A 25663-nucleotide genomic window follows, 5' to 3' on the forward strand; every position below is an offset into this window, starting at 1 on the left:
TTTTAAAGGATTTTGCAACTACTGGTTTAATACTACCCCCACCCAATCTCCTTTTTACCTCAGATAGAGAGCTGATTTTCCTACTTTTCAGCTGTTTGAAGAATATAATGATCATTTCTGCCTGGAGAATTATTTCATTTTGGCTGCTGGAGACTCGTGGCACCCATTCTCCAAGTTTTTCTAAGTCTTTACCTTTTTTATCTGATGGTTCTGGGCCATTGAGAGGAGTGTTGGTGTTTTCCTCCCTATCATTTCCTAAAGTATTTCCCTTTTTTACAAAACTAGATTCTTCACTGGAAAAAAATCAAGTTACCTACTTGCTTCCAGTTTAATTGCAACATATGTTTAAAACGGACTACTGTGCTGGCTAGCAATCTAAGTTAAAGTAAAACTTCTGAAGGGGCCAAGGTCTAAAGTTCGCACATTCTTATGAGAGGCCTGTTCGGTCTCCACCGGGGGAGACCCCATTATCCACAGCTCTACCAATCACGGACACTTCCTTTTTGAGTCTCATGAATGAGGAAAAAGAAGTTCAAGTGAGGGGAGAATGGGTTCAAATGAAGGTCAGATACCCAAGCGTTTTGTGGTGACTGCGTTGCAGGGGCCGGCGAAGTGGGGAAAAGGTAACCAGATGTGAGCGGCCCCGGGGGGAGGCTGCTTGGCAGGAAAGGGAGGACGGCCTGCCTTTGAGACTCCCGGCGACCCTGCGCGCCCACTGCGTGCCCGGGGCTGGGGATACAAAGAAACACGACGGGATGCTTGTGTCCCAGGTTTGCACACACATATATCCAGGCAATGTCCGCCTCGAAAGCGCTCGCTGTCCTTTTCTTAGGTTGCATCAGGTGGGGGCAATCTCGGGTAAGCCTCGCAGCCCGAGGACACAGCAGGGATATTGGGGGGCGGGGAAGAAACGCTTCCCCCTCCCGGCTCCGGCACTAGGCCGGCCCCGCAGGCGAAGACAGACACGCCCTCTCCAAAGGGCAGACCCGCCTCGAGGAGGGCGGATCCGGGCTGGATGGGGCCGCCAGGCCCTCACCCGACCCCCGCGAACGCGGTCCAGCGCGGCGCCCGCTCCTCACGTGTCCCTCCCGGCCCTGGGGCCGCTGTACGTTCTGCTTCCGCCCCGACCCTTCCGACTTCCGGTAAAGAGTCCCCCAGCCTGCGCCTCCGCGCCCACCAGGCAGCGCCGCCGATCGCGTCTCCGTCCGCGGCCTCCGATGCGCTCGGCAGCCGCGGGTCCTCGGGGCCCGGCCGCGGGCCTCGAGCCCCGCCGCTCAGCCGCGGCCAGGGGGCCCGGGCGGCACTCGCTGCCGCGGCCCGAGCGGCGGGGCGGCGGCAACGCAGCTGCGGCCCCGTATCCCTCCGCCGCTCCTCCTCCGCCCGGCCCCGGCCCCGGCCCCCCTCCCTCCGGGCTGCGCTCGCCACCCTCCGCCTCAGACTGTTTTGGTAGCAACGGCAACGGCGGCGGCGGCGCGTCCCGGCCCGGCTCCCGGCAGCTCCTCGGCTTCGGCGGGCCCCCCCGCCCCTTCGTCGTGCTCCTGCTCCCCGTCGCGGGCCCGGGCGCCCCCCCGGCCGCGCCAGCCCGCGCCTCCCCGTTCGGCGCCCGCGCGTCCCCGCCGCGCTCCGGCGTCTCCTCGGCGCGCCCGGCTCCCGGCTGTCCCCGCCCGGCGTGCGGGCCGGTGTATGGGCCCCGCACCATGTCGCTGAAGCCCCAGCAGCAGCAGCAGCAGCAGCAGCAGCCGCCGTCCGCGGCCGCCAGCACCCGCAAGCCCGGCGGCGGCGGCGGCCTCCTCACGTCGCCCTCCGCCCCGCCGCCCTCGCCCTCGGTCTCGTCCTCGGCCCCGGCTTCCTCCTCCTCCTCCTCCTCGGCAGCGGCGGCGGCGGCGGCGAGCGCCGGCAGCGGGCGGCCCGGCCTGGGCAGGTGGGTGTCGCGCCCCAGCCCCCTCCGCGCCCGGCGAGCCTGGGCCTCGCGTCCCCTCCCCCGCGGCCCCACCGCCGTCCCCGCCCCGTGACCGGCCGCGCTGGGGGGGTGGGGGTGGGGGTAGGGGTGGGGGTGGGGAGGTGGGCCGGGGGCCCGCAGTGGGGTGGGGCTCCCCGCTCCGGCCTGCAGCCCGGGGGGCTGGGTGGGAGGCGCCCCGGGCTCCCTCCGGGAATGTCAGGCCGCGGCCAGCCCCTGCGGCACCCCACCCCCTCCCCAAACGGCCAAGATGGAAGGACGGGGCAGCCTCCCCTCCCCGGGGGAGTGTTGGGGAGCGGTTCGCAGGTCCCGGCGACGGCCAGCCTCGGGCCCACCTCCCGGGAGCCGCCTCCGGCCCGCACGGAGGGGGATGCTTGGCCGGCGCCCCCCACCCCCTCCGATTTAGACAGGAACGTGGAGGGGTCGTGACGTTTGGGTTCGGTCTCTCGAAACTTGCCAACTCCCCCGGTTGGGATTGACGAAGGGGCAGCCACGGGGCACATGTGGAATCGCTGGGGCCTGCCCGGGGCCCGCAGCCCCCCTCCCGGCTCCTGAGGGATCGCGGGCGCCCCTGCGGCCCCGCGTGCAAATCCGAGGCCCGGACTCCCCCACCTGGGGACGGGGTGGGAGGGGAGGCCCAGCCCCCTCGCGGCCTCCGTCCTTCCCCCCGCAGGCGCCTCTCCGGCGGGTGGTGGCCGGAGCCGCATTGCTGCTCCGAGGCCGCGGGAGGGAAGGCGCCCGGGGATCGCGGCGGCGAGGGCCGGGCCGGGCCGGGGGCCGCGCGGGTGGCAGCGGCGGGCGCGCTGCGCATGCCCCCCCGCCCGCCCCAGGGCCTGCAGTCCGGAGGGGAGAGGCATGGCTGCGGAGGCGGACTTGGTGGGGTTCCCGGGGTCAGCAATGCGGGTGCTGCCCCGCGGGGCCTCCCCCCTCAGCGCCCGGGAGCCAGGGTTGCCGTGGGACCGGGGGGCTCCGTGTCGGCTCAGGTAACGGGGCTGGCCCGGGAGGGTGTGTGTGCGCGCGGGCAAGGCCAGGGGCGGCGCGTGCACGGGGGGTGGTGGTTGTCAGTTCGTATTTCACGAACCAAGAAAATGCTTAGTGTTCAGACGGGGCAGCAAATGTCAATAGACTCCGTTCCTTTGTGGCCGGTGTCCTTAACTTGGGGAGTGCCGCCAGCGCGCACCAAGGGCACGCAAGTCCATTTCCCCTGGGCCGGCCCCGCCGCGGCCCGCCTCCCTCCCCAGGCCTGGGCGGCGCTGGCAGGGCCGTGAAATGGCCATCCTGAGCTGTACGAGGTGGGGTTTAGGGTGCCCCTCCCTCGTTCATCCCAGCTGGGGGAGTTGGCAATTAAGGTAAAATCATGCATCGAGCTTTTTTGTGTTTTTTTTGAAAACAGGTTTTTAGCAATCCGTTTTAGATGAAACTGAACTGATTTTTACATAGTGCCGCTGCCTTCATTGGGGCGGGGGGAACGTTGGTTTTCTGACTTCTACCCTTACTCCGTTTCCCCAGACAGTTTACCTACAAAAGCTATCTAGTATTTAGCTAATAAAATAGTTCAAATGAAGTGCCCATTTCCCCCCACTTTGTCCACTTAGGATTCTGTAACTTAAGCTTCCCTTTCCCCGTGGCATCCATAATGAAAAATGGAAAAAAAATTATAATTTTTTAAGAAAAAGAGGCATTGATTTTTTTTTTTTTTTCCTTCTTAGGTATCAGATAGAAATCTGGCAGATATGTTCAACTCGTTCAAATAAGACTTAAAAATGAGCTTTTAACCTGCATAGGCTCTCCTTAAGCTTTAAGTTCTTTTACAATTTATAAATTGTAGCCCTCTTTTTGATAAGAATGTGGAGTTTTGTTTGATGTTTTGGATTCATATGTGAAGTTTTGTGCAGATCTTTAGTTAATGTACTCGTAGAATTCTTTCCATTTGAATCACTGTTAACTGGGTTCTTCATAAACCAATTATTTCTCAAGTGTCCTCACTTGTGTTGGAGTGTTTCGGCTGTTAAAATAAGTTTGAGACTGAGGGTGAAGAAAGAAAATGCAGCGTGGGGTTTGCCTTGTTTAGAGATAGGAAAATATTTTTGAAAGTCTAGAAATTCACGTCAGCTTTAAGTAATACAACATTTATTCGTATTTGACTGTGGGGGAGGTAAATGATGGATTCGTCTGGCTTTCAAAATTCTGTTTTTGTCATATGTGTTTCAGGAGGTGGTTTCCCCCCCTCTTAGAACAATGTAACCACACTGTTAATACTTGATCATGATTTTACCTTAATTCCAATTCTTATGTTGGCTCATTTTTATGTAATTTTAGCGACTAGTTGATTATTTTGTGTTTAGCTTTTTTTCTTCAACTTTTTTTTTTTTTTTTTTTTAGATTTCTTCTTAACCATTCTCTAGTTGGGAATTATGTTTTAAAATTATAGATAATGGTGCAGAATATCTTTATACTAATAGCTTTTTTGATAAGTCTAATTATTTCCTTAGAGAAAGTTCCCAGGAGTGGTTTTACTAGGTCAGAGGGCTTGAAGATTTTTATGGCTCTTGCTCGCTGTGCGGTATTACTCTTCCGAGGACTTGTGTAAGTTTCCAGTGCCAAGAAGGTGGCTCTTCTATAGAATAGTATCTTTGTAGTTTGTCAGACACAGGGAGGGATTTCCAAGAGAAAAGGTGTACTTTCGGGCGAAGTGCATACATTATTAAGTGCTTTTGTTAGCACTTTTGAGTGAGTTTGAATTTGGTGTCTCTGAGGATTTTATGAAATAATATATGTGAAGCTGCTTTGAAAACTGGGACTGATAGTATTAGGGAGAACACATGGTTTATGTATTGTGTTGCTATTTCGACTAAGTAGAGGAATAAAAGTCCTGAGGACTTGTTCTGAAGCTTTTTTGATGATTTGTTGTTTTGTCAACTTCCCTCATTCACCAAAGTATTTATTAGTATTACTCCGTGACCAGTTTATGTTTGGTATCTTTTATGTAGTTTCCTGGCACTATTGGGAATTAGCACTGGTTAACCCATATCTTTTCCTTTTCCCCACTTAAAAAAAAAAATGCTGGGTTTACAATCTATAACCATAGTCTCTATTCTAAATAATATAACAGGATTTTATTTTATGGTATAAAGGGTCAATAAAAACTTTTAGTAATTTTCACTTTTTAGTGTTTTTACTGCTTCTTTCTCTGAAGGCCTTGCAATGTAGAACTTATGCTGCAGTTTAGTGTAATGGTTCATCGTGCTCCCATTTAAATATCAGTGATATGGTCATCTCTTTAAATACTTTTATTTATTTACTTTTATTTTTATTATTTTTTTAGTAAATCTTTATTGTTCATACTATTACAAATGTTCCTCATTTTTCCCCCCCTCCATTGCTCCCCTCCACCAGGTCCCCACCCCACCCTCTGCCCTTTCCCCACCCTCCATTGTCCTCATCCATAGGTGCACAGTTTTTGTTCAGGCTCTTCCCACACCCCCCACTCCTCTTTTCCCCGAGAATCGTCAGTTCACTCCCCTTCCATACCTCTGATTCTATTTATATTCGCCAGTTAATATTGTTCATCAGGTTTTTTTAATTCCCTTGGCTCTTTACATACTTTTAGAAAAGCTTAAAAACATCTACATTTATTCAACTTATTGAAAATATGTATGAGGCAGGTATAGGTACTTGGGATATATCAGTGAATAAAAAGCAGTAGTTTACATTCAAATGTGAACCAGACCATAAACATAACATTAAATTAGCAAGCTGTATTTATGCTCTCCTCTAATATGAGACCACCTCATATTAGAGGGGAGCACATTAAGGGAGTAATATGGGAGTATGGGGGCAGGGGGTGGGTAACATTTGAGCAAAATTTTGGAGGAGGTAGTCATTTGCTATTAATCTAGATTAATTAGTCACATAGCCCCATTTGTAATTTATAAGGTTTAAACTGCATTACCCTATGTTAATTTCATTCTTTTATGTGGTTATTGATAATAACCAAATTTGAAGTTGGACAAAAAAAGTTAATTGGCAGTTAAGTCACTAGAGGCAAGCTGTGAATGGCTGTTAAAAGAGGTACATTTTGTTTTTCTATCTGGCTTATTTATATTATCTAATCAGTTTAATTTTCATTCCAAGTATCTAGAGAAAATACACTTTTTATGATTGGGCAAAAACCTATATCATATTGCTCATCAAAGAAAAATGTCTACAGTTGCTTTTAAAGATTTTGCATTCTTAAAAGTCAAAACATTAATGGTATCAGTCATGGTGTTCCTTTTTTGGTTAAATTGTAAACTTGTATTTTCTGTGTTTCTCTAATTAGAGAAACAGTTACAATTTTACGAAGGGGATGTTAACTCATATCATAGCTATTTAATAGCCATATGTTTCGACTTAGAGGGGAGGATTTTTTTTTTTGCTCTAAATAGCTACAGCTGTGTTAGAACTTACATTCACCATAGCAAAATGTTTTTATACCTTGAAATGGATTTTAAGTTTTTAGAAAAAAATTCCCCCCCCAAAACTTTTAATTTCCTATTTTGGCTAGATAGTAATAGTATTTTGATACTATATAAAATGTTGAGCTTGAACAAAATCCTCTTTTTGTAGCTATTTCAAATGATTGTGACAACTTCAGTGAAGATGTAAATAGAGATTTAAGGGCCTATCTGCTGCTGTATCTTTTAAAGTAAAGCTACTTTTTTCAAAGGTTATATGTGTCATCTATGACTGTTACCATGCCACGATTTTTTTTTTTTCTTCCATGCCACGATTTTAAGAGGTTGATACAGTGGTCTTTTTAGCGAGAGTGTTACTAAAATAAAAATAGAGTGCTTTTTCCTATATCAACTTGAGATTTTGTTTTTTTTTTTGCCTCGGATGTTAGACTTCAAAAAAGGGGTATTTTTATTAGAGAATTTACTCATCAATAAATATGAAGCTTTTGAGAGATTGTAGCATCTGAATCTAGAATTTGTAATATAGATACTTGAACTCTTTACAAGCATTATTTATGATTGGAAATAGGTGGAGCTATATTTTAATGTTCTTGATATTCTTTAAAGTATATTTTTCTATCAAAAAAGAATTTCTTCTGCTTTTGAAGATGAACATCCTATGTAGAACAGTATCATTCTCCATAAAGGTGTTTGCCAAACAAATTAGAGCTGCAATTTTGTAGGCAGATGTGTTGTAAACTACTTTCTATTTAAAACATTTCGAGAGATTTTATATAGCGTATATATAAAGTTTAGAGCTTTCGGATATGTGTAGAATGTGGTCCCTAATCTTATGCTGCTTATAGTATCATAGAGAAAAGAGATGTACTTGAACCAGTGTCCAGAACAGATACATTCTTTTTTTTTTTTCAGAACAGATATATTCTTGAAATTAATAAATTGATACAGTCTTTGTATAAGTACTATGTCAGTTATATTGAAAGTCTTGTCTATAATTTGAAAACGGTTTTTAAAAAATAAATCTTTTTATAGATTTTTAGAGAGTGAGAGAGAGAGAAACATCAATGATGAGAGAGAATGATTGATTGGCTGCCTCCCACATGACCCCCACTAGAGATCAAGCCCGCAACCTGGGCAATCCCCGACCCAGGAATTGAACCATGGTTCATAGATTGACGCTCAACCACTAAGCCATGCCAGTAGGGCTGAAAAATAGGTGTTTTGTTTTATTTTATTTTATTTTATTTTATTTTATTTTATTATTTTTTTAGAATATATTTTTATTGATTTTGGAGAGGAAGGGAGAGGGGGAGAGATAGAAACATCCATGACGAGAGAGAATCATTGATCGGCTGCCTCCTGCACGTCCCCCACTGGAGACAGATCCTGCAACCCAGGTATGTGCCCTTGACCGGAATCAAACCCGGGACCCTTCAGTCTACAGGCCCACACTCTACCCACTGAGCCAGACCAGCTAGGGCTGAAAAAACAGTTTTAAATGCACACTGTAGAAAAGTAAGAATGCAGAGAACCAAAAAACGAAGCCCAAATTTTGGTAAAATTAACATGGCCTACAATCTTTCTTTTGAGATATTTGTGAACATATACATACATATGTTAAACAGAATGGCATCATATGGTACTTACTGTATTGGGTTCAGCATATTTATTGTCTTTTTAAATATTTGTTTCCCCCAAAAAACTAGAATTTGAGCATGAAGGATAACAGAAAGTCTTATTACAACAGAAGCTTGAGAGGCTAGGGGACTTAACTCAATGCAGTATATTTGTAGAATTTATGACATCCTTCCCTTTAAATAAATGCAGAACAAAGACATATAAGATCACAATGTTCATTTTAAAGAATATACAACCACAGATAGTCCTTGTCCTTCAGAATATCTTTTTGTAACCTTGAATTTGGCTTGCTAAAATAGGAAGTCTAGTTTTTTATCTTTAAAATATACATATATGTGATTTTACACATGTGGTATGAACTCTACTGTTAACTCCTTGGTTTTGTTACTTTTAATGATTTGGTATTGTTACGGATTTGGGTTGTTTATGAAATTTTGTCACAACTGTTACAACCTTAGATTTTATTTACTGAAAATTATTTGCAGTTGTATGCATATGAGATTTGGAATTCCCTTTAAATTAAAAAAAAATGTAGATAATCTATACTTTAAACCCTGAAGTTGAGTCAAGTGGCTATAAAATATCAATTTCATGCCATGATGAATAGCTAACTGCATTTTGGAAACTGGATAAAATGGCATCCTATAATGGAGTCTTTGTAAATACCATCAGTTTGTAGTGTGAGGCTTGTCTGTAATGTAATTACAAGTGAGTGTGGATTATTTTTATCAAGTATATCAACTTTAGAATGTTGTCCTCTTGTAAATATTACCTTGAGAGGATTTATCTGTATTAGTATTTGTGATACCAGTTTATGTTCATATTGCTTTTTATAAATCACAGGTTAAAAATATTCTTAGCACAAATTTTTGTAAATAGCCAAGATTAATCTTGATTATAGTTCTAGTTTAAAGAAAGAAAAGATTGGTTTTGAACCAAATTGTGCATTTTTCTTTTTGGGATCAGAAACATTTTTATGGAACTTGTGTAGTTCACTGTTTTCCTTCCTGAGACACATGAAAATCGGGTAGAGAAAAGAGTTAAGGTCTTTGCAGATTACAGAAAGGAGAGCTAGCTTTTCAGGGAGTCTCTCAGTTTACTTGCTTTTACTTTACTTACACAGGATTCTGTAAGTTTGCTTTTTTAAAATTTCAGATTGCCAGTAAGTAGAAAGGTAAAACATTTAGGGGCAAACATATCGACAGCAATTAGAAATAATAATGGTATGATAGAAAGTTAAGATATGGGAGAAGTATAAAAAAGGGGCCCAGCTGAAACCAGTTTGGCTCAGTGGATAGAGCATCAGTCTGGGGACTGAAGGGTCTCAGGTTTGATTCTGGTCAGGGGCATGTACCTTGGTTGCAGGCACATCCGGGGTAGGGGGCGTGCAGGAGGCAGCTTGTCAATGTTTCTCTCTCATTGATGTTTCTAGCTCTCTATCCGTCTCCCTTCCTCTCTATAAGAAAATCAATATATATATATATATATATATATATATATATATATATATATATATATATATACACATACACACACACACACACACACATATTTTTAAAGGGGCCCAGGAGCTCAAAAAATAGTCCAGAGCAGCTTATTGATGAGGATATGTTCTGAAAAATGCATCCTTAGGCGACCATCTAAATGTGGTCGGGAAACTGCGGCTCGAGAGCCACCTGTGGCTCTTCCACAAAATACCACGGCCTGGGCGAGTGTCTTTTGAAGAAGTGGAGTTAGAGGAAGTTTAAGTTTAAAAAATTTGGCTCTCAAAAGAAATTTCAATTGTTGTACTGTTGATATTTGGCTCTGTTGACTAATGAGTTTGCCAACCATGGTATAGCCTACTACAGTGATTGTACGTGCTATATACTTTTATATGCCTGCCTACGCTGCAGGTCTGTTAACACCAGTATCATCACCACAAACACATGAGTAAAAGCATTATTAAGTGATAGGAATTTTTCAGCTCCATTATAATCTCATAGGTCCACTGTCAAATCATATATGTGGTCCATTGTAGACTGAAATGTTGTATGGTGCATGACTGTACACAATCCTGGTTAACTAAGTTTTTAGCTCTATGCCGTAGTAGAGCCCAAGGCATTACTGTTTTATAGCACAGTGTAGTTACTTGTTAAGCTCTTAATAGAGACAAAAGACAAGGTTAACTTGTTTTTCATATCAAAGACATTTTTTTTAAACTGCAAGTAATGACTCCTTAGATTGTAAAACCACTGCAGTGGGTCATGACCAACATTTTTAGAAAAATGAAAAAGAATAAATGATGTTAAAATGCATTGCATTGTTAAGGGCTTAAGAATTGTTTTAAAGAACTTGTGTTTCACTTCATGTATATATACTGTGCTGCAGTGTAGACTAATTTTTCATTGATATAATCAGAGTCACTATGTAGATATACTTAGATGTACTAACAGGATTGAAGAAGGGATTTGCAGTTATGTCTCTGCTAGGGTTGCCAGATTTAGCAAATAAAAATAAAGAATGCCCAGTTAAACTTGAATTTCTCGTAAACAGTGACTAATTTTTTTGGTATAAATATGTCCCAAATTATGTGGAACAAAATTATTCATTATTTATCTGAAATTTAAATTTAATTGGGCATCCTTCATTTTATCTAGGATTTCACCCTTTGGTAACTATAAAATTCAACTCTGTGAGGGTGAGAACTTTATTTTGTTCATTACTGTATCCCAATTTCACCGAACAGGCATGGCACTAAGAGAGTCACATATTTGAACGAATAAATGAATGGACAAGTCACTCACTCAGAGACTCAGTGTCTGTATCCACTAAAAGGAGAAAAGAATAACTTCCTTAAAAATGAGATACTACATTTTTTATTGTTTTCCATTCTTGGCACGTCATAGAACCTGATTGGTCACTTCTTATCCGGATACTTGTACACACTTCAGAGCCATAGCAATCTCCCCAAACATCTTTCATCGTGTCCTCCTCCTATTGAGAAACTGAGTGGCTCTCCTTACTAGCTGAGTCAAAATCAGACTGTTCAGTCTGATAGTCAAGTCCATCCTCAGACTGCACAGTGTATTTATTACTTGAGAATCATACAGATTTGGAGTTAGAAGTGGCTCTGATAATTTTTAGTTCTCATTCTCTTTACAGGTGAGGAAACTAAGGCCACAGAGATTATTTGTCAAACTTCTATAATTGGCTGCATATCTGACTTTAAAATCTTGTTTTCTTTTCCCTAACATTTTATTTAAAAATTTATTGATTTTAGAGAGAGAAACATCAATTTATTCTACTTATTTATGCACTCATTGGTTGCTTTTTATTTTTAATGTTTTTGTTGATTTTAGAAAAAGAGGGAGGAAGAGAAACATTAATTAGCTGCCTCCTGGATGGTCCCTACTGGGGATGGAGTCCGAAATCTGATGTGCTTTGCCCAGGAATCAGACTGGTATTCAAACCTGAGACCTCTTGGTGCAGAGATGGCTCTCATCCAACTGAGCCACACGGGCCAGGGCTGTTAACACACTTCTTGTGTGTACCCTGACCGGGATTCCAACTTGCAACCTTGGCATATGGGGACAATGCTCTAACCAAAGGAACTACCCAGCTATTAGGACCTGTAACATTTCACTTGTTTTCAAAATTTGATGTTTATTCAGTAATCTAAGAAAAGATTCATCTATCCAGAAAAAGTCATTTTCTAAAAGTTCCAATTAGCAAAGACTCTACTTTGCTGTTTTATTTTTGTTTTTGTTTTTTTGTCACATATGTTTCTGTTACTTCAAGTGGAAGAATGTGTTTGTTTTTTTTAACTTAGGAACTTAAATTCAAAATAAAGTTTTAGAGACGTGTTGTGAATAGAGAAGGCGGGTGGTGGTTTTTTTTTCCCCTCCTGTCCTCGGTACCAGAAGGTATTTGCTGACTGTACTTAGCAAGCCTCCTGATTGGTCACTTCTTATCCGGATACTTGTACACACTTCAGAGCCATAGCAATCTCCCCAAACATCTTTCATCGTGTCCTCCTCCTATTGAGAAACTGTGAGTGGCTCTCCTTACTAGCTGAGTCAAAATCAGACTATTCAGTCTGATAGTCAAGTCCATCCTCAGACTGCATAGTGTATTTATTCTCTAGCATAAGTCAGACTCTTCCAATCCGGTCATCTTGTCCTCTTAAGCATGTCTTTAAAGGCTTAGCTCAGATTCTCTCTTGCAGAGTGCCTCACATATTTACCCCGGGAAAATGTGATTCCTTCCTCCTCTTACAGCTTCGGCTGTCATTGCACAGTACCCTATGTTTAAATTCTGCTGCTCCTCCACCTACAAACTTTCTCCTTAGGATGAACTCAGATGGGAGCAAAGCTACACTCTACCGCCGAACAAAAGTGGGTTAACCTTACAGGCAGGTGGTATTTTTGTTTGTATGTTTATGGTCATTTCACAGTCAACCATTCCTATCATTTTAAAATTCTGTGTGCTTGAACCTAGTTTGTTGTCAAATCTGTCACTTTCAACAAGTGTACTACTGAGTATTGACAGTGTCAGCATTTAATTGTGATAGAAATGATAGATTTTTAAGACATTGTAAGTAGTAAGGAAATGGCGTCTTGGGTCGGATGAATTATTCTGAAGGACAAATCAGAAAGTGCCATCTTTAGTCAGTAATAATCAGCAAAAGATAAAGTGAATTAATGAATGAAATGGAAAAACTTGGAAGTTTGAGGCTAAAGAGAGTAGTTAGTGCGACTGCTGAAGCTTTGTCAGACCTACAAACACTGCTAGTTTGCCAATCCATTAATTAAAGGGTCTAAGGCTTCTCCAGTGACACTTGAGATTTTTAAGAGAAAGTTACTTTTTTATTTTTGGGAAGAGATGCCCAATAGAATGTTCATATGTTGCATCTGCAAGCTTCAAAACCTCCCCCCGTTTATTCTGGACTTAAGGACACATTGGAGATACAGAAGAGGCTTAACATTTTTCATCGTTCAATGCATGTGATTTAGCTCAAATCACTAGATTGTTATTTCTCTTTTAAATTTTATTGTTTAAAGTATTACACATAGTAGTACATATATCTCATCCCCCCCATTGACCTTCCCCCAGCCTCCTCTACCCCCTGTCACATGCCCTCATCCCCTCACCCCCCCCAATGTCTTGTGTTCATTGGTTGTGCTTATATGCATACAAGTCCTTCAGTTGATCTCTTCCCCCCCTTCCCCAACACTCCCTAGCCTTCCGGCTGTAATTTGACAGTCTGTTTGATGCTTTACTGTCTGTATCGAACTTTTTGTTCATCAGGTTATAATGTTCTTTATTTTCCATAAATGAGTGAGATCATGTGGTATTTTTCTTTCATTGCCTGACTTATTTGACTTAGCATAATGCTTTCCAGTTCCATCCATGCTGCTGCAAATGGTAAGAATTCCTTCTTTTTTTACGGCAGCATAGTATTTCATTGTGTAGATGTATCACAGTTTTCTAATCCACTCATCTTCTGATGGGCATTTAGGCTGTTTCCAAATCTTAGCTATGGTGAATTGTGCTGCTATGAACATAGGGCTGCATATATCCTTTCTGGTTGGTGTTTCTCGTTTCTTGGGATATATTCCTAGAAGTGGGATTACTGGGTCAAATGGGAATTCGTTTTTAGGTTTTTGAGGAAGCTCCGTACTGTTCTCCACAGTAGCTGCACCAATCTGCATTCTCACCAGCAGTGCACGAGGGTTCTTTTTTCTCCGCATCCTCGCCTGCACTTGTCATTTGTTGATTTGTTGATGATTGCCATTCTGACAGGTGTGAGATGATACCGCATTGTCGTTTTGATTTGCATCTCTCTAATTAGTGACTTGAACATGTTTTAATGTGTCTCTTGGCCTTCTGTCTTCTTTTGAAAAGTTTCTATTTAGGTCCGTTGCCCAATTTTTTATTGGATCATTTATCTTCCTTTTAAGTAAGTTGTATGAGTTCCCTGTAAATGTTGGAGATTAAACCTTTATCGGTGATAACATTGGCAAATCTGTTCTCCCATACAGTGGGCTTTCTTGTTGTTTTGTTAATGGTTTCTTTTGCTATACAAAAGCTTTTTATTTTGATGTAGTCCCATTTATTTATTTTCTCTTTATTTTCCATTGCCCTAAGAGCGTTATCAGTGAAGAAATTGCTTCGTCATATATCTGAGATTTTGCTGCCTGTGGGTTCCTCTAGTATTTTTATGGTTTCCTGTCTTAAATTTAAGTCCTTTATCCATTTTGAGTTTATTTTTGTGTATGGTGTAAGTTGGTGGTCTAGTTTCATTTTTTGCATGTATTTGTCCAATTTTCCCAACACCATTTATTGAAGAGACTGTCTTGACTCCATTGTATGTTCATGCCTCCTTTGTCAAATATTAATTCAGCATAGTGGTTTGGGTTGATATCTGGGTTCTCTATTCTATTCCATTGCTGTTCTTGTGCCAGAACCAGGCTGTTAGGAGAACAGTGGCTTTGTAATACAGCTTGAAATCTGGTATCGAGATTCCACCTACTTTGTTCTTCTTTTCTCAGGATTGCTTTTAAAAAAATATTTTTATTGATTTTAGAGAGGAAGGGAAAAAGATACAGAAACATCAATGAGAGACAATCATTGATTGGCTTCCTTCTGCAGTTCCCCCACTGGGGATTGAGCCTACACCATGGACATGTGCCCTGACCAGGAATGGAAGCATCAAATTCTGATTCATAGGCCAACACTCAACTACTGAGCCACACTGGCTGGACATCACTTTGTTTGACACATCTTTTCAGTGAGGAAATAATTTCCAATAAGTATTAATTATAAAATTTCACTTTTTATTAAGAAAATGAAAATGGGAAGAACAAAGTGACTCACCTGAGCTAACCAGAAGAGCTGGAATTAGATTTCTAGTTTTTAGTTAATTGTCCTTGACAGCTATAGTTTTTCTGTACTATAAAGAGAAATTGAATTAGTCAATACTTGTCATAATTCACATAAACTATGCTCTGTACTTTTACCCTACAGTTTAAGAGTATTTACTGTATTTAAGAGGATTTCTTCAAGTCCTAGGCACACAGTGGTGAATGAAACAATCAGAAGTGTTAGCCTTCATGCAGTTTATATTCTGGGGCTGGAAGATAGACAGAAAGATGAATACATAATAAACAAAATATCAGTAAGTACTATAATATACGATTATTCAAGCACTAAAATGGTGATATAACAGTAGTTAGGGGTAGTCAGGTAAAGCCTCTGAAGAGGTGACATAAAAGTTGAGATCTAAATAACAACAAGCAGTCTGCCATGTGAATATCTGGGGGGAAGAGCATTATTATAGCTTTATGGAGGGGATCTGGAAGCATGCAGTATTCTTATGCCAAAAAATATTCATTACATCTATACAACTAGCCTGGTTCTAGAAATCTGGATCAATGAAATATTTTGATTGTATAAATCTGATACCCAGCATGGTGAAATAGTTATAGGAATGAATGAATGTAGGTCAAACGTTTTGAAAAACAAATGGTAAATGAGCAAAATGGTGAAAAATATAATGAGTTTTATAATTATTTTGTATGGTGACAGTACCAATAGAAATTGCATGATTCCGCCCTAAGAACCTCCAGAGCTCACTGATAGAGAGGGCCAACTGTATTATCATAGTTGTTTCTTTATCCACCAGATATTGGACATTTGGGCTGCTTTCAGTGTTTGACTATTACGAATAAACCAACTTTGAACATTCACATTAATTGCTCTTGAATAATTCCCTAGGAGTGGGATTGCTAGGTTGTCTAAGTATGTTTTACTTTAAAAGAACCCCTGCCAAACTTTTCCAAGTAACTGTATCATTTTCCCTTCCCACCAGCAGTTTCAGTTGTTCAGCATTCTCACTAGTAGTTGTATTGTCAGTCTTTAATTTTACCCAATAAATCTTATTTGGTTAAATGAATGTATAAGTCTTGCACACTTATTTTTTATAATATGTTTTTATTTCAGAGAAGATGGGAGAGGGAGAGAGATAGAAACATTGATGATTAACTACCTCCTGCATACCCCCCTGCTGGGGATTGAGCCCGCAGTCCGGGCACGTGCCCTTGACCGGAATTGAGCCTAGGACCTTTCAGTCAGCAGGCCGAGGCTCTATCCGCTGAGCCAAACCGGTCAGGGCTATGTGGTCTTTTAAAGACAGTTTTCTTCCTATCCAATCAGTCTGTCTGTCTCTCTCTCTCTCTCTCTCTCTCTCTCTCTCTCTTTCTCTCTCTCTCTTTCTTTTTTTCTTTTAGTTTATCCTCTATTGAGGATATTTTTCCATTTATTTTTAGGGAGGGTGGAAAAGAAAGGAAAAGACAGAAACATTGATGTGAAAGACATTGGTTGGTTGCCTATTGCATGAGTCCTGTCCAGGGCCCGGGCTGGGGGAGGAGCTGTAACCGAGGTATGTGCCATTCATTGGAATTGAACCCAGGACCCTTTGGCCCGCATGCTGGCACTCTATCCACTGAGCCAAACCGGCTAGGGCAAGCCTTTATTTCTTTTTCTTGCCTTTATTGCACAAGCTAGAAGCACCATTTTGAGTGTGTGTCTCCTCAGTTTACTTTTCTTTTACAATTTGTTCTAATCAGGATTCACATGAGGTTCAGAAGTTTGATATGTCTCAAGTCTATTTTTATCTAAGGTTAACCCTTCATTTTATGTTAGATGCTTTTAATTCAGTGATCAGTACAAAGTCCCTGTATTTATGGAACTTGCTAGAATGTTGTCATCAAATGCACATTATTAAATACATACCTTGATGTTTTTTCAATAGGTGGATCAACCTCAATTGAACATCATTGTAAAGCTTAATGTTAAATGACAATAAGCATTTCATAACATTTCTTAATTATGTACACATGAAACTTTCATGAAAAGTAATACTGTAGAGAAGATTCCTGTAGAAGCACTGGTTCATATAAAACAGCAATAAACTTCATTTTTAAATTGCAGTTTTTCACATCGCAGCCCCGTTTCTTTTCAGTGCAGGCTTTTCTTGTAATGACTCAGTAAATATTTTAGGCTTTTGGGGCCATATAACTTCTCTGTTGCATATTTTTCCTGGCTTTTCTTTTTTTAAAACAACCTTTAAGAAGTTAAAAGACATGCTTAACCTCAAAGGCCAGACAAAACAGGTTGTTGGCTGTAGTTTGCTGACTTGTTTTAGAGAATGATTACTTTGAAAGCTTTCGTTTCCATTTTTTTTCTTTCCCTTTGGGCTCATTGACTTACTAAATACTTAGTAAGTCTATCTATCTATCTATCTATCTATCTATCTATCTATAAAAGGCTAATATGCAAAGTGTCCCCTCGGGAGTTACACCAGGGGACCGGAGTTCGATTGCTTGCTGACCACCAGGGGGTGGCATGGAACAAAGGAAGGTCCCAGCTAGCAGCTGGAAGGTCCCAAACAACCCTCATCACTGGCCAGGCTTAGGGACCCTACTGTGCACTCCCTGTAGGGAGTGGGGCTAAGCAGACATCCACCAAGGACTCCCGGACTGCAAGAGGGCGCAGGCCAGGCTGAAGGACACCCTCCTTCCCCCCCAGTGCACAAATTTTGTGCACCGAGCCTTTAGTATTTTCTAATAACAAGGACGTTCTGTTACAAGACCACAGGTAATTCATATTATGTCAAACTATTATCTACAGGCCTTATTCAGATTTTACCAATTGTTTATGGTCCAAGAACCATTCCAGGATTGCATGTTTCATTCAGGTGTTGTGTCTTTGTGGCTTCCTTAATCTGAAGTAGTTCCTTAGTTTTTTTTGTTTTTTTTATTTTTCATGACTTGATACTTAAAATACATTTCAGTGTGTGTGTGTGTGTGTTTTTTACAGAGAGGAAGGGAGAGGGATAGATAGTTGAAACATCAATGAGAAACACCGATCAGCTGCCTCCTGCACACCCCCTACTGGTACATGCCCTTGACTAGAATTGAAACTTCAGTCTGCAGGCTGACACTCTATCCATTGAGCCAGACTGGTTAGGGCATGACTTGACACTTTTGAAGATGTTATTTTGTAGAATGTCCCTAAACTAGGGCTTGTCTGACATTCCCTCCTAATAAGATTCAGATTACAGGCAGTTCTCAAGTTACATGGGACTTGTCTTAAGTCGTTTCGTGGTTACGTCGCCACCTCCCATTTACAGTATTTATAATTTAAAAAAAAAGTTCCGTCATTTTAACGTATGTACATATATGCTTTATGTTTTGTTTGTTTTTTTAATCATTTACTTACCACAAGTAAAGGCCAGGAATTGTTAACTTTCTTTCAGTTTTTTTTTTTTTTTTTTTACTGTTTCACTTCATTACTGCTGTGTATGTGCTCCATGTGAGTGACATAGGTGCTTATGTAGGTGGGTTCCGACTTCGTGTTACATTACGCAATAGGAACGGATCTCTGACTTAACCTGAGGACTCCCTGTGTACATTTTGATAGGAATAGTACAGAAGTGAGTTTTTTTTAAAAAAAAACATTTTATTAATTCTCTACAGAGAGGAAGGGAGAGGGACAGAAAGTCAGAAACATCGATGAGAGAGAAACATCGACCAGCTGCCTCTTGCACACCCCGCACTGGGGATGTGCCTGCAACCAGAGCATATGCCCTTGACCGGAATCGAACCCTGGTCCTTTGAGTCCGCAGGCCAATGCTCCATCCACTGAGCCAAACCGGTTTCGGCAGTGATGAGTATTTTTTTAAAATACATTTTTATTGATTTTAGAGAGGAAGGGAGAGGGAGAGAGAAACATTAATGATGAGAGAGAATCATTGATCAGCTGTCTCCTGCACACCCCCCACTGGGGATCCAGGCATATGCTCTTGATCAGAATCAAACCCACGGCCCTTCAGTCTGCAGGCTGACGCTCTTTCCCTGAACCAAGCTGGCTAGGGCTGAGTATTCCTTTTATTTATTTATTTATTTATTTATTTATTTATTTATTTTTCTTTATTGATTTCAGAGAAGAAGGGAGGAGGAGAGAGAGAGAAACATCAATGATGAGAATCATTGATTGTCTATTTCCTGCACGCCCCCTACTGGGGATCAAGCCTGCAATTCAGGCATATACCCTTAGCTAGAATTGAACCTGGGACCCTTTAGGTTCTGAACTCTATATCCAGTCCTTTGCTTTCCTCCATTTCTTTGTGATCTGTTTTGTTTTTTTGTTTTGTTTTGTTTTTGTCTCTGCATTTTGGCTGCTTCCCTGAGTTGATAGAGTAGCTTTGTGTGCTAGGTGTCCTAAAGGGCCCAGTGGCTCAGTCTCCCAATTACCTGAGGTGGACACTCTTGGTGCACCCCTTTGTAGGCTGTGTGCACACTCTTGTTGTAGTTAAGCCTTGATTGTTGTTGGTATCACTGGGAGGATACCAATTGGCTGTGAGGATCAGCTGTGCCTACGCTGGAAGAACTTCTGTGCTGGAGACACCTTTATGAGACAAGACTTGCAAAAGCCTTTGTGCTCAGCTTTGAAGGGGCCGAGTCTCAGGGCGAAGCAGACAGCATTGGTTTCCCGTCAGCCCTGCCCTAAAAGGTCCCTGTGTCTCAGTGTCCCATGGTTATCACTGCAAGCACCTCTGAGAAAAAGCCGCCCTCGAGTTCCGCCCGCTGCCTAACAGTCCAGTTTCTTCCCGAATGAGTCTGGATCCCGAGAGTCTCTCCTGGAACGAGTTCAGTGCAGTCTGGAGCTTTTGTCTCCCTCCCACTTGAGAAAGCCAGCCGAGTGCTCAGTTGCCCTCCATCTCTGCGTGCACACCTTGGTACCTCTGCTTCCTACAGCTCCTCTGAGTCTCAGGGTGCTTTTCTCCTTCTAGTTGTAGAATTTCCACTCAGCCAGCCTTCCTGTGGTTCTGGATGATGTCCGTTTTGTCTTTTAGTTATAGTTTTGAAATAGTTGTGCAAGGCAGCAGTTTAGGTGTTTACCTATGCCGCCATCGTGGTTTCTCCTTCCTGTATTATTTTGGAGCAGTTTATGCTATTATTTTTGTAACTTTCTTTGTGTGAATTTGGTATATTGAATCACACTTTATTTTATTATTTTTTAAAAATATATTTCATTTTTTAAGAGAGAAAGGAAGAGGGATAGAGAGTTAGAAATATCAATGAGAGAGAAACATCGACCAGCTGCCTCCTGCACACTCCCCACCAGGGATGTGCCTGCAACCAAGGTACATGCCCTTGACCGGAATCGAACCCAGGACCCTTCAGTTTCACAGGCCAATGCTCTATCCACTGAGCCAAACCAGTTAGGGCTGAATCACACTTTAAACTAATAACTATTAAAAGCTAAGAAACCGGGGAATAGTTTTGTTAAATCTGATCAATCTAATCATAAGTATATTTAGGACTAGAATGTGATCTTGGCTTTTCTTTGAGATTCAAATTTTTTTGTAACAGAGTGAAATATTAAGGTACCTTGTTTCAGAATACTAAAGAGAAATAAAAGTAAAGCATAATCTGAGTAGATCCAAAAAGAGGAAAAACAAAGATGCACATGGGATTTTATCGGTTTCAGAGAATGCTCTGTGAAATGCTGACATTCTACCTTGAGTGTCCAACCACCTGGATATCAGGAGAAATCAGTGCTTTCTGCACTTTGTACACTTTATACCACTTTGAGTGATTTATTATTTTCCCGTTGAGCTATTTGATCTGAGTAAATTGGATTGTCAAAAAAATTGCTCTTTATTAGTCAAAGGCAGAAATGTATAATCAATAAAAAGTAGCATGACTATCAAAAAGAGTTTTATATTTTATTTTATTTTATTTTATTTTATTTTTAAATATATTTTATTGATTTTGTACAGAGAGGAAGGAAGAGAGATAGAGAGTCAGAAACATCGATGAGAGAGAGTCATCCATCAGTTGCCTCTTGCACACCCCCTACTGGGGATATGCCCGCAACCAAGGTACATGCCCTTGACTGGAATCGAACCCGGGTCCCTTCAGTCCCCAAGCCGACGCTCTATCCATTGAGCTAAACCAGTTTCGGCAAGAGTTTTATATTTTAAACTTAAGTGGCTTTGTGAGTTTAGACTCTAAACTTTAGAGGCACTTAATTGGAGGCATTTGCTTAAGTCTTTTAATGATGGCATCTTAGCAACCACTAAGATGAGATAACCTTTCTAAACAAGATTTAGCCTTTGGCTACAGACTAGAAATTAAATAGGAAAATCTAAATTATTCAAATAATGTTTGAAAAAAGTGTACAAGTTTGATTAGGCTTAATTGTGAGGCTAGTTTATTCCCTGTAATTTCAGAGAGGCAGCATAACCTAGAAATGAAAAGCCTAGACTTTGGATCACCTGGTTCAGATACCACCTCCTGCTCATGAGCTGAATGATTTTGGTCAAGATATTTAACTGACTGCCAAGGTTTGGTTTCATCCCCTCTCAAGGTGGGGGGTGAGAGATTTGACTATTGTGCTTACCATAGTGTCTGGTTTTAGTCAGTTCTATAAGTGGTAAATTATTGGTCATCGCTAGACTTGAGGAAGTTCTCTGCTGTGTGTGAGGCAGGGTCCCAGAATCAGAATATTAGAAATGGATGGATCCCAGAGGTTATTTGGTTCAAGACATTATCTTTTAGGTGAGAGGAGGTGACAGAGTGGGAGACCAAATCGGTCCTGGCCTCAGTGCTAAGGGCAGTGCTGCTTTGCTGGGAATTGATACCATTCAAAACTGCTAGACTTTTTGGACCTGAATTGTACTTCTCTTTAAATGTTTTAAGGTTGTACCTTTTTTTTTCTTTTTGATTAAGGTATTACATATGTGTCCTTATCCTCTCTTTGCCCCTTCCCCTACTCATGCCCTCACCCCCCTGGTGTCTTTGTCCATTTGTTATGCTTCTATGCATGCATACAAGTCCTTTGGCTGATCTCTCCCTTAAGTTTGTATCTTAATTTGAGAGTTGTGATTTTATTAAAATGAGATCCCAATTCTGTTATTCTAGGGTAACTCATGTTTTTAGGAATATAACATTTCACTTTATTAGTGTTTTTATCATTTCCTAAGGGATCTAATCTTTTCTAATAAAACAAGCCTTAGGGTGTATTATGTTCTATAATAAAATTGAAACTAGAGTCCACATTACTGGAAATTACTTGACAAGCCAGCTTCACTGGTGTGCTGCATTGTTACAACAGAAGGCACTTACTGTTTAGCAGAGAAAGTGCTTTGAATGATTTAACTTTTTAAAATCCTCATCCAGGGATATTTTTCCATTGATTTTTAGAGAGAGTAGAAGAGAGAGGAAAGGCAAGAGAGAGGAACATCAATGTGAGAGAAACACATTGATGGGTTGCCTTCTGCACGCCCTGAGCAGGGCCCAGGCCAGGAAGGAGCCTGCAACAGAATTGAACCTGGGACTCTTTGGTCCATAAGCTGACGCTCTATGCACTGAGCCAAACCTGCTAAGGCAAATTTTACTTATTTCAAGAGGTTTTTCTACAGTTATAAACACAGTACCTATTCTTAGAGTTGAGGGAAAAACATAGGTGATTTGATATCAGTCACATCAGGAACAGAATCTATATTTTGATCCTGAGGAGCTTTTTATAATAGAGCAGTTGGTTACTTTTGGAGTAAAGATTATTATATTTAGTATTGGTTATTCCAGTAAGCTATTTTTATTTTGAGTGTGATATTGTTTAGTTTCTTTCCTCCTGCCTTTTTCCATGACCCATACCTGTTCTGGGCCTCAGAGCCAGCAAAGCAGAAAGAGAGAGAGCAGTACTGTTCTTAGAAAGCTTTTATTATTAGATGACTCAGATTGATCACTTGTATTTTATTTGAATGGAATTATAAGATATTTTTAATGTGAAAATACTTTTAGCTTGTTTAGCCTGTTGAATTTAATAAATATAATATTTTATCTTTTCAGAGGTCGAAATAATAACAAGGGACTGCCTCAGTCTACGGTGAGTAACTTGAATTATATTTGTTTGGAAAAACTGGTAACTGAAATGTGATTTTGAAACCATAGACCAAAAGTCAAGGCAAAAAAAAAAAAAAAAAAATCGATCCTCTTCAATTTTATATCTCTGATATTTTTTACAGATTAATACTGTTTGGTATAAATTTAATAGCTCTGTGATTTTGATGATGACTGTATAAAGTGTAATATTACCTAGGAATATTTTTCATGCATAGTAATGTCATTTCTTCTTTTATAAATGACTGAAGGCAAATCTAACTCCTAAAAGGTAAGTGGAACACCAGAACTGGAGTTTGCAGAGCTCTTTGGGTTTTGATTTTGAGTTAATGTGCTATCTTTGATTTATTTACTTTTTTCACTTTTCTCCCTTTGAAAGGGTCTTTTGGGTTTAAATTTCAGAACTCTTATCACTGAAATTAAATTGGTCACGAACGGGAGAAGGTATAAGTTCCACTCACTAATTTTTGAGACTTTGTCTTTATTGGGTAGATTTTCTTCTTTAGAATCAGGAGGACACACACTTGTGTAATAAGAAGTGGTGTGGCTGATTAATCCTTCGAGTGCTATCATTGATTCATACATGCTGAGAGCAGATAATCCAGGGTCTTCTATAAAGATGCCCCCAATTCTACCCCATTTACTTAAGGTATTCTTAATCCTGTTTAGTATACAGGTCTGTGAATTTTGAAGCATACACTTGTGTAACCACCACCATACTCAAGATAGTCGGACAGTTACGTTGCCTCTAAAAATCCCTTGTGTCACTTTATAGTGAAATCTCCCCAACCACTGATCTGTCTCTTCTATTCCTATGGCTTATCTTTCCCTCTTACATGTAAGTTCAGTTTTGCTTTTTATATCATGCATAGTCAAAACAATGCTATTTGGTATGGAAACCTAAGCTGCTATTCTCTAAGGAAGCAAAAGACTATAGTAAACCAAATCTTCCTTTAATGCATGTAAGGTATTACAAACCTAACTAAATATTTTATAACAAAATAAATGTTTAATACACATGCGAGGATAAATATGATTGCTGAAATGTGTTTTTCTTCTTAATATTCCAGATTTCTTTTGATGGAATCTATGCCAATATGAGGATGGTTCATATACTTACATCAGTTGTTGTAAGTTATCACATTATTGGGGATAATAAACTGCCTTGGAGTAGAATAAAATAATTTCATGAAGTTAAAATGTGGTTGAATGATTCTCTGTAACATTTCTTAGGTCATGTTTAATCAGGAATTCTGACTAGAACTTCTGAGGTTAGAATTCCACTCAAGTTATTGTAATTCACTATAAAAAGCATTCTTTTTAACCCTGCTGTGTACATAATAATATTAGTAGTTGTTATGATGCATTATTTTGTCACCTAAGAAAACTGGAGTCAGAGATACTTCAGTATTTAAGTTCATGCTGTAAATTCTGAGCAGAATCCTGTGAGAATTGTGTATTATTGATATTTTAAAAACTTTATTGTTCTGTCAATGGGCACCTGATAATGTTGACTGAAGCCTGATGAGCTATAAAAAGTAAATTGAAAACAATTACCACCATGACTGGGTAGCACACTGTTTCTTTGATAAATTAATTGTATGTTTTTAGGGATCCAAATGTGAAGTACAAGTGAAAAACGGAGGTATATATGAAGGAGTTTTTAAAACATACAGTCCTAAGGTAATTTTTACTCTTTTCCTTTTTGTTAAATGTGAAACCCTATGAATCATTAACTGCCCTGTGCTTGTGTGGCTTCCCGACAGTGTCTGTTGGTTTCTGATTTAGCAATTTATAGTTATGAGGTGGGTATGTTTGTCACATTTTCATGCTCAGTGCTTTACCTTAAAAGCACTTTTTAAAATCACTGAATGATTTTGCTCTTCAGTTTCAAATACTGATTATTTTATAGATGGTATGTATAATCAAAACTATTTCTTGCTCTGTGTGCTTATTAAAATATTTTGGCCTTGCCCTAGCTGGTTTGGCTCAGTAGGTGGAGTATGGACTGAAGTGTCCTGGGTTCAATTCTGGCCAAGGGCACCTACCTCAATTGTAGGCTCAATCCTTATCCCCGATGGGGCGGATGCGGGAGATGACCAACCGATGTGTCTCTTTCACATCAATGTTTCTCTCTGTCTCTCCCCTCCACTCTTTCTAAAAATCAATATCCTCTGGTGAGCATTAGCAACAACAACAAAAATATTTTGGCCTTTTCAAGTATTGTGGACCACAAGAGGGAGAAATTGGTTTGTTAATTTTTGTATTATGTACTATTAATGTATTCGAGGCATGCCATGGTAGCAAGGACCAACTTTTAGGTGAGAGGAATTTTAAAAGATGGAATGGGAAACAGTTCATATATATATATATATATATATATATATATATATATATATATATATAAATAAATATTTTTATTGATTTTCCACAGAGAGGAAGGGAGAGGGATAGAGAGCTAGAAATGTTGATGAGAGAGAAACATCGACCAGCTGCCTCCTGCACACCCCCTACTGGGGATGTGCCTGCAACTAATATACATGCCCTTGACCGGAATCGAACCTGCGACCTTTCAGTCCGCAGACTGACGCTCTATCCACTGAGCCAAACCAGTTTCAGCAACAGTTCAAATTTCTGAGGAAAACATATAGTTTTCT

General features: G+C 41.0%; 1 protein-coding gene across 17 annotated transcripts in view; it reads left to right on the plus strand.

The window, feature by feature from the left end:
* The first annotated feature begins 1173 nt into the window (after positions 1-1173).
* The window catches only part of ATXN2 (ataxin 2), an 81425-nt gene continuing 56935 nt past the window's right edge, over positions 1174-25663 (plus strand). For 4 of the 17 annotated variants that reach the window (XM_084868020.1, XM_084868024.1, XM_084868021.1 and 1 more), the window contains exons 1-4: positions 1177-1921; positions 22956-22992; positions 24077-24136; positions 24618-24689. In XM_084868020.1, the coding sequence (XP_084724146.1) occupies positions 1218-1921; positions 22956-22992; positions 24077-24136; positions 24618-24689 (873 nt within the window). In that variant the 5' untranslated portion in view covers positions 1177-1217. Of the gene's footprint in view, positions 1922-22955; positions 22993-24076; positions 24137-24617; positions 24690-25663 lie in introns of all 17 variants that reach the window. The other 13 variants (XM_084868027.1, XM_084868015.1, XM_084868012.1 and 10 more) reach the window with 6 other exon arrangements.

The sequence above is a fragment of the Pipistrellus hanaki genome (assembly GCF_964339955.1).
Source record: "Pipistrellus hanaki genome assembly, chromosome: 19".
Taxonomy (NCBI): domain Eukaryota; kingdom Metazoa; phylum Chordata; class Mammalia; order Chiroptera; family Vespertilionidae; genus Pipistrellus; species Pipistrellus hanaki.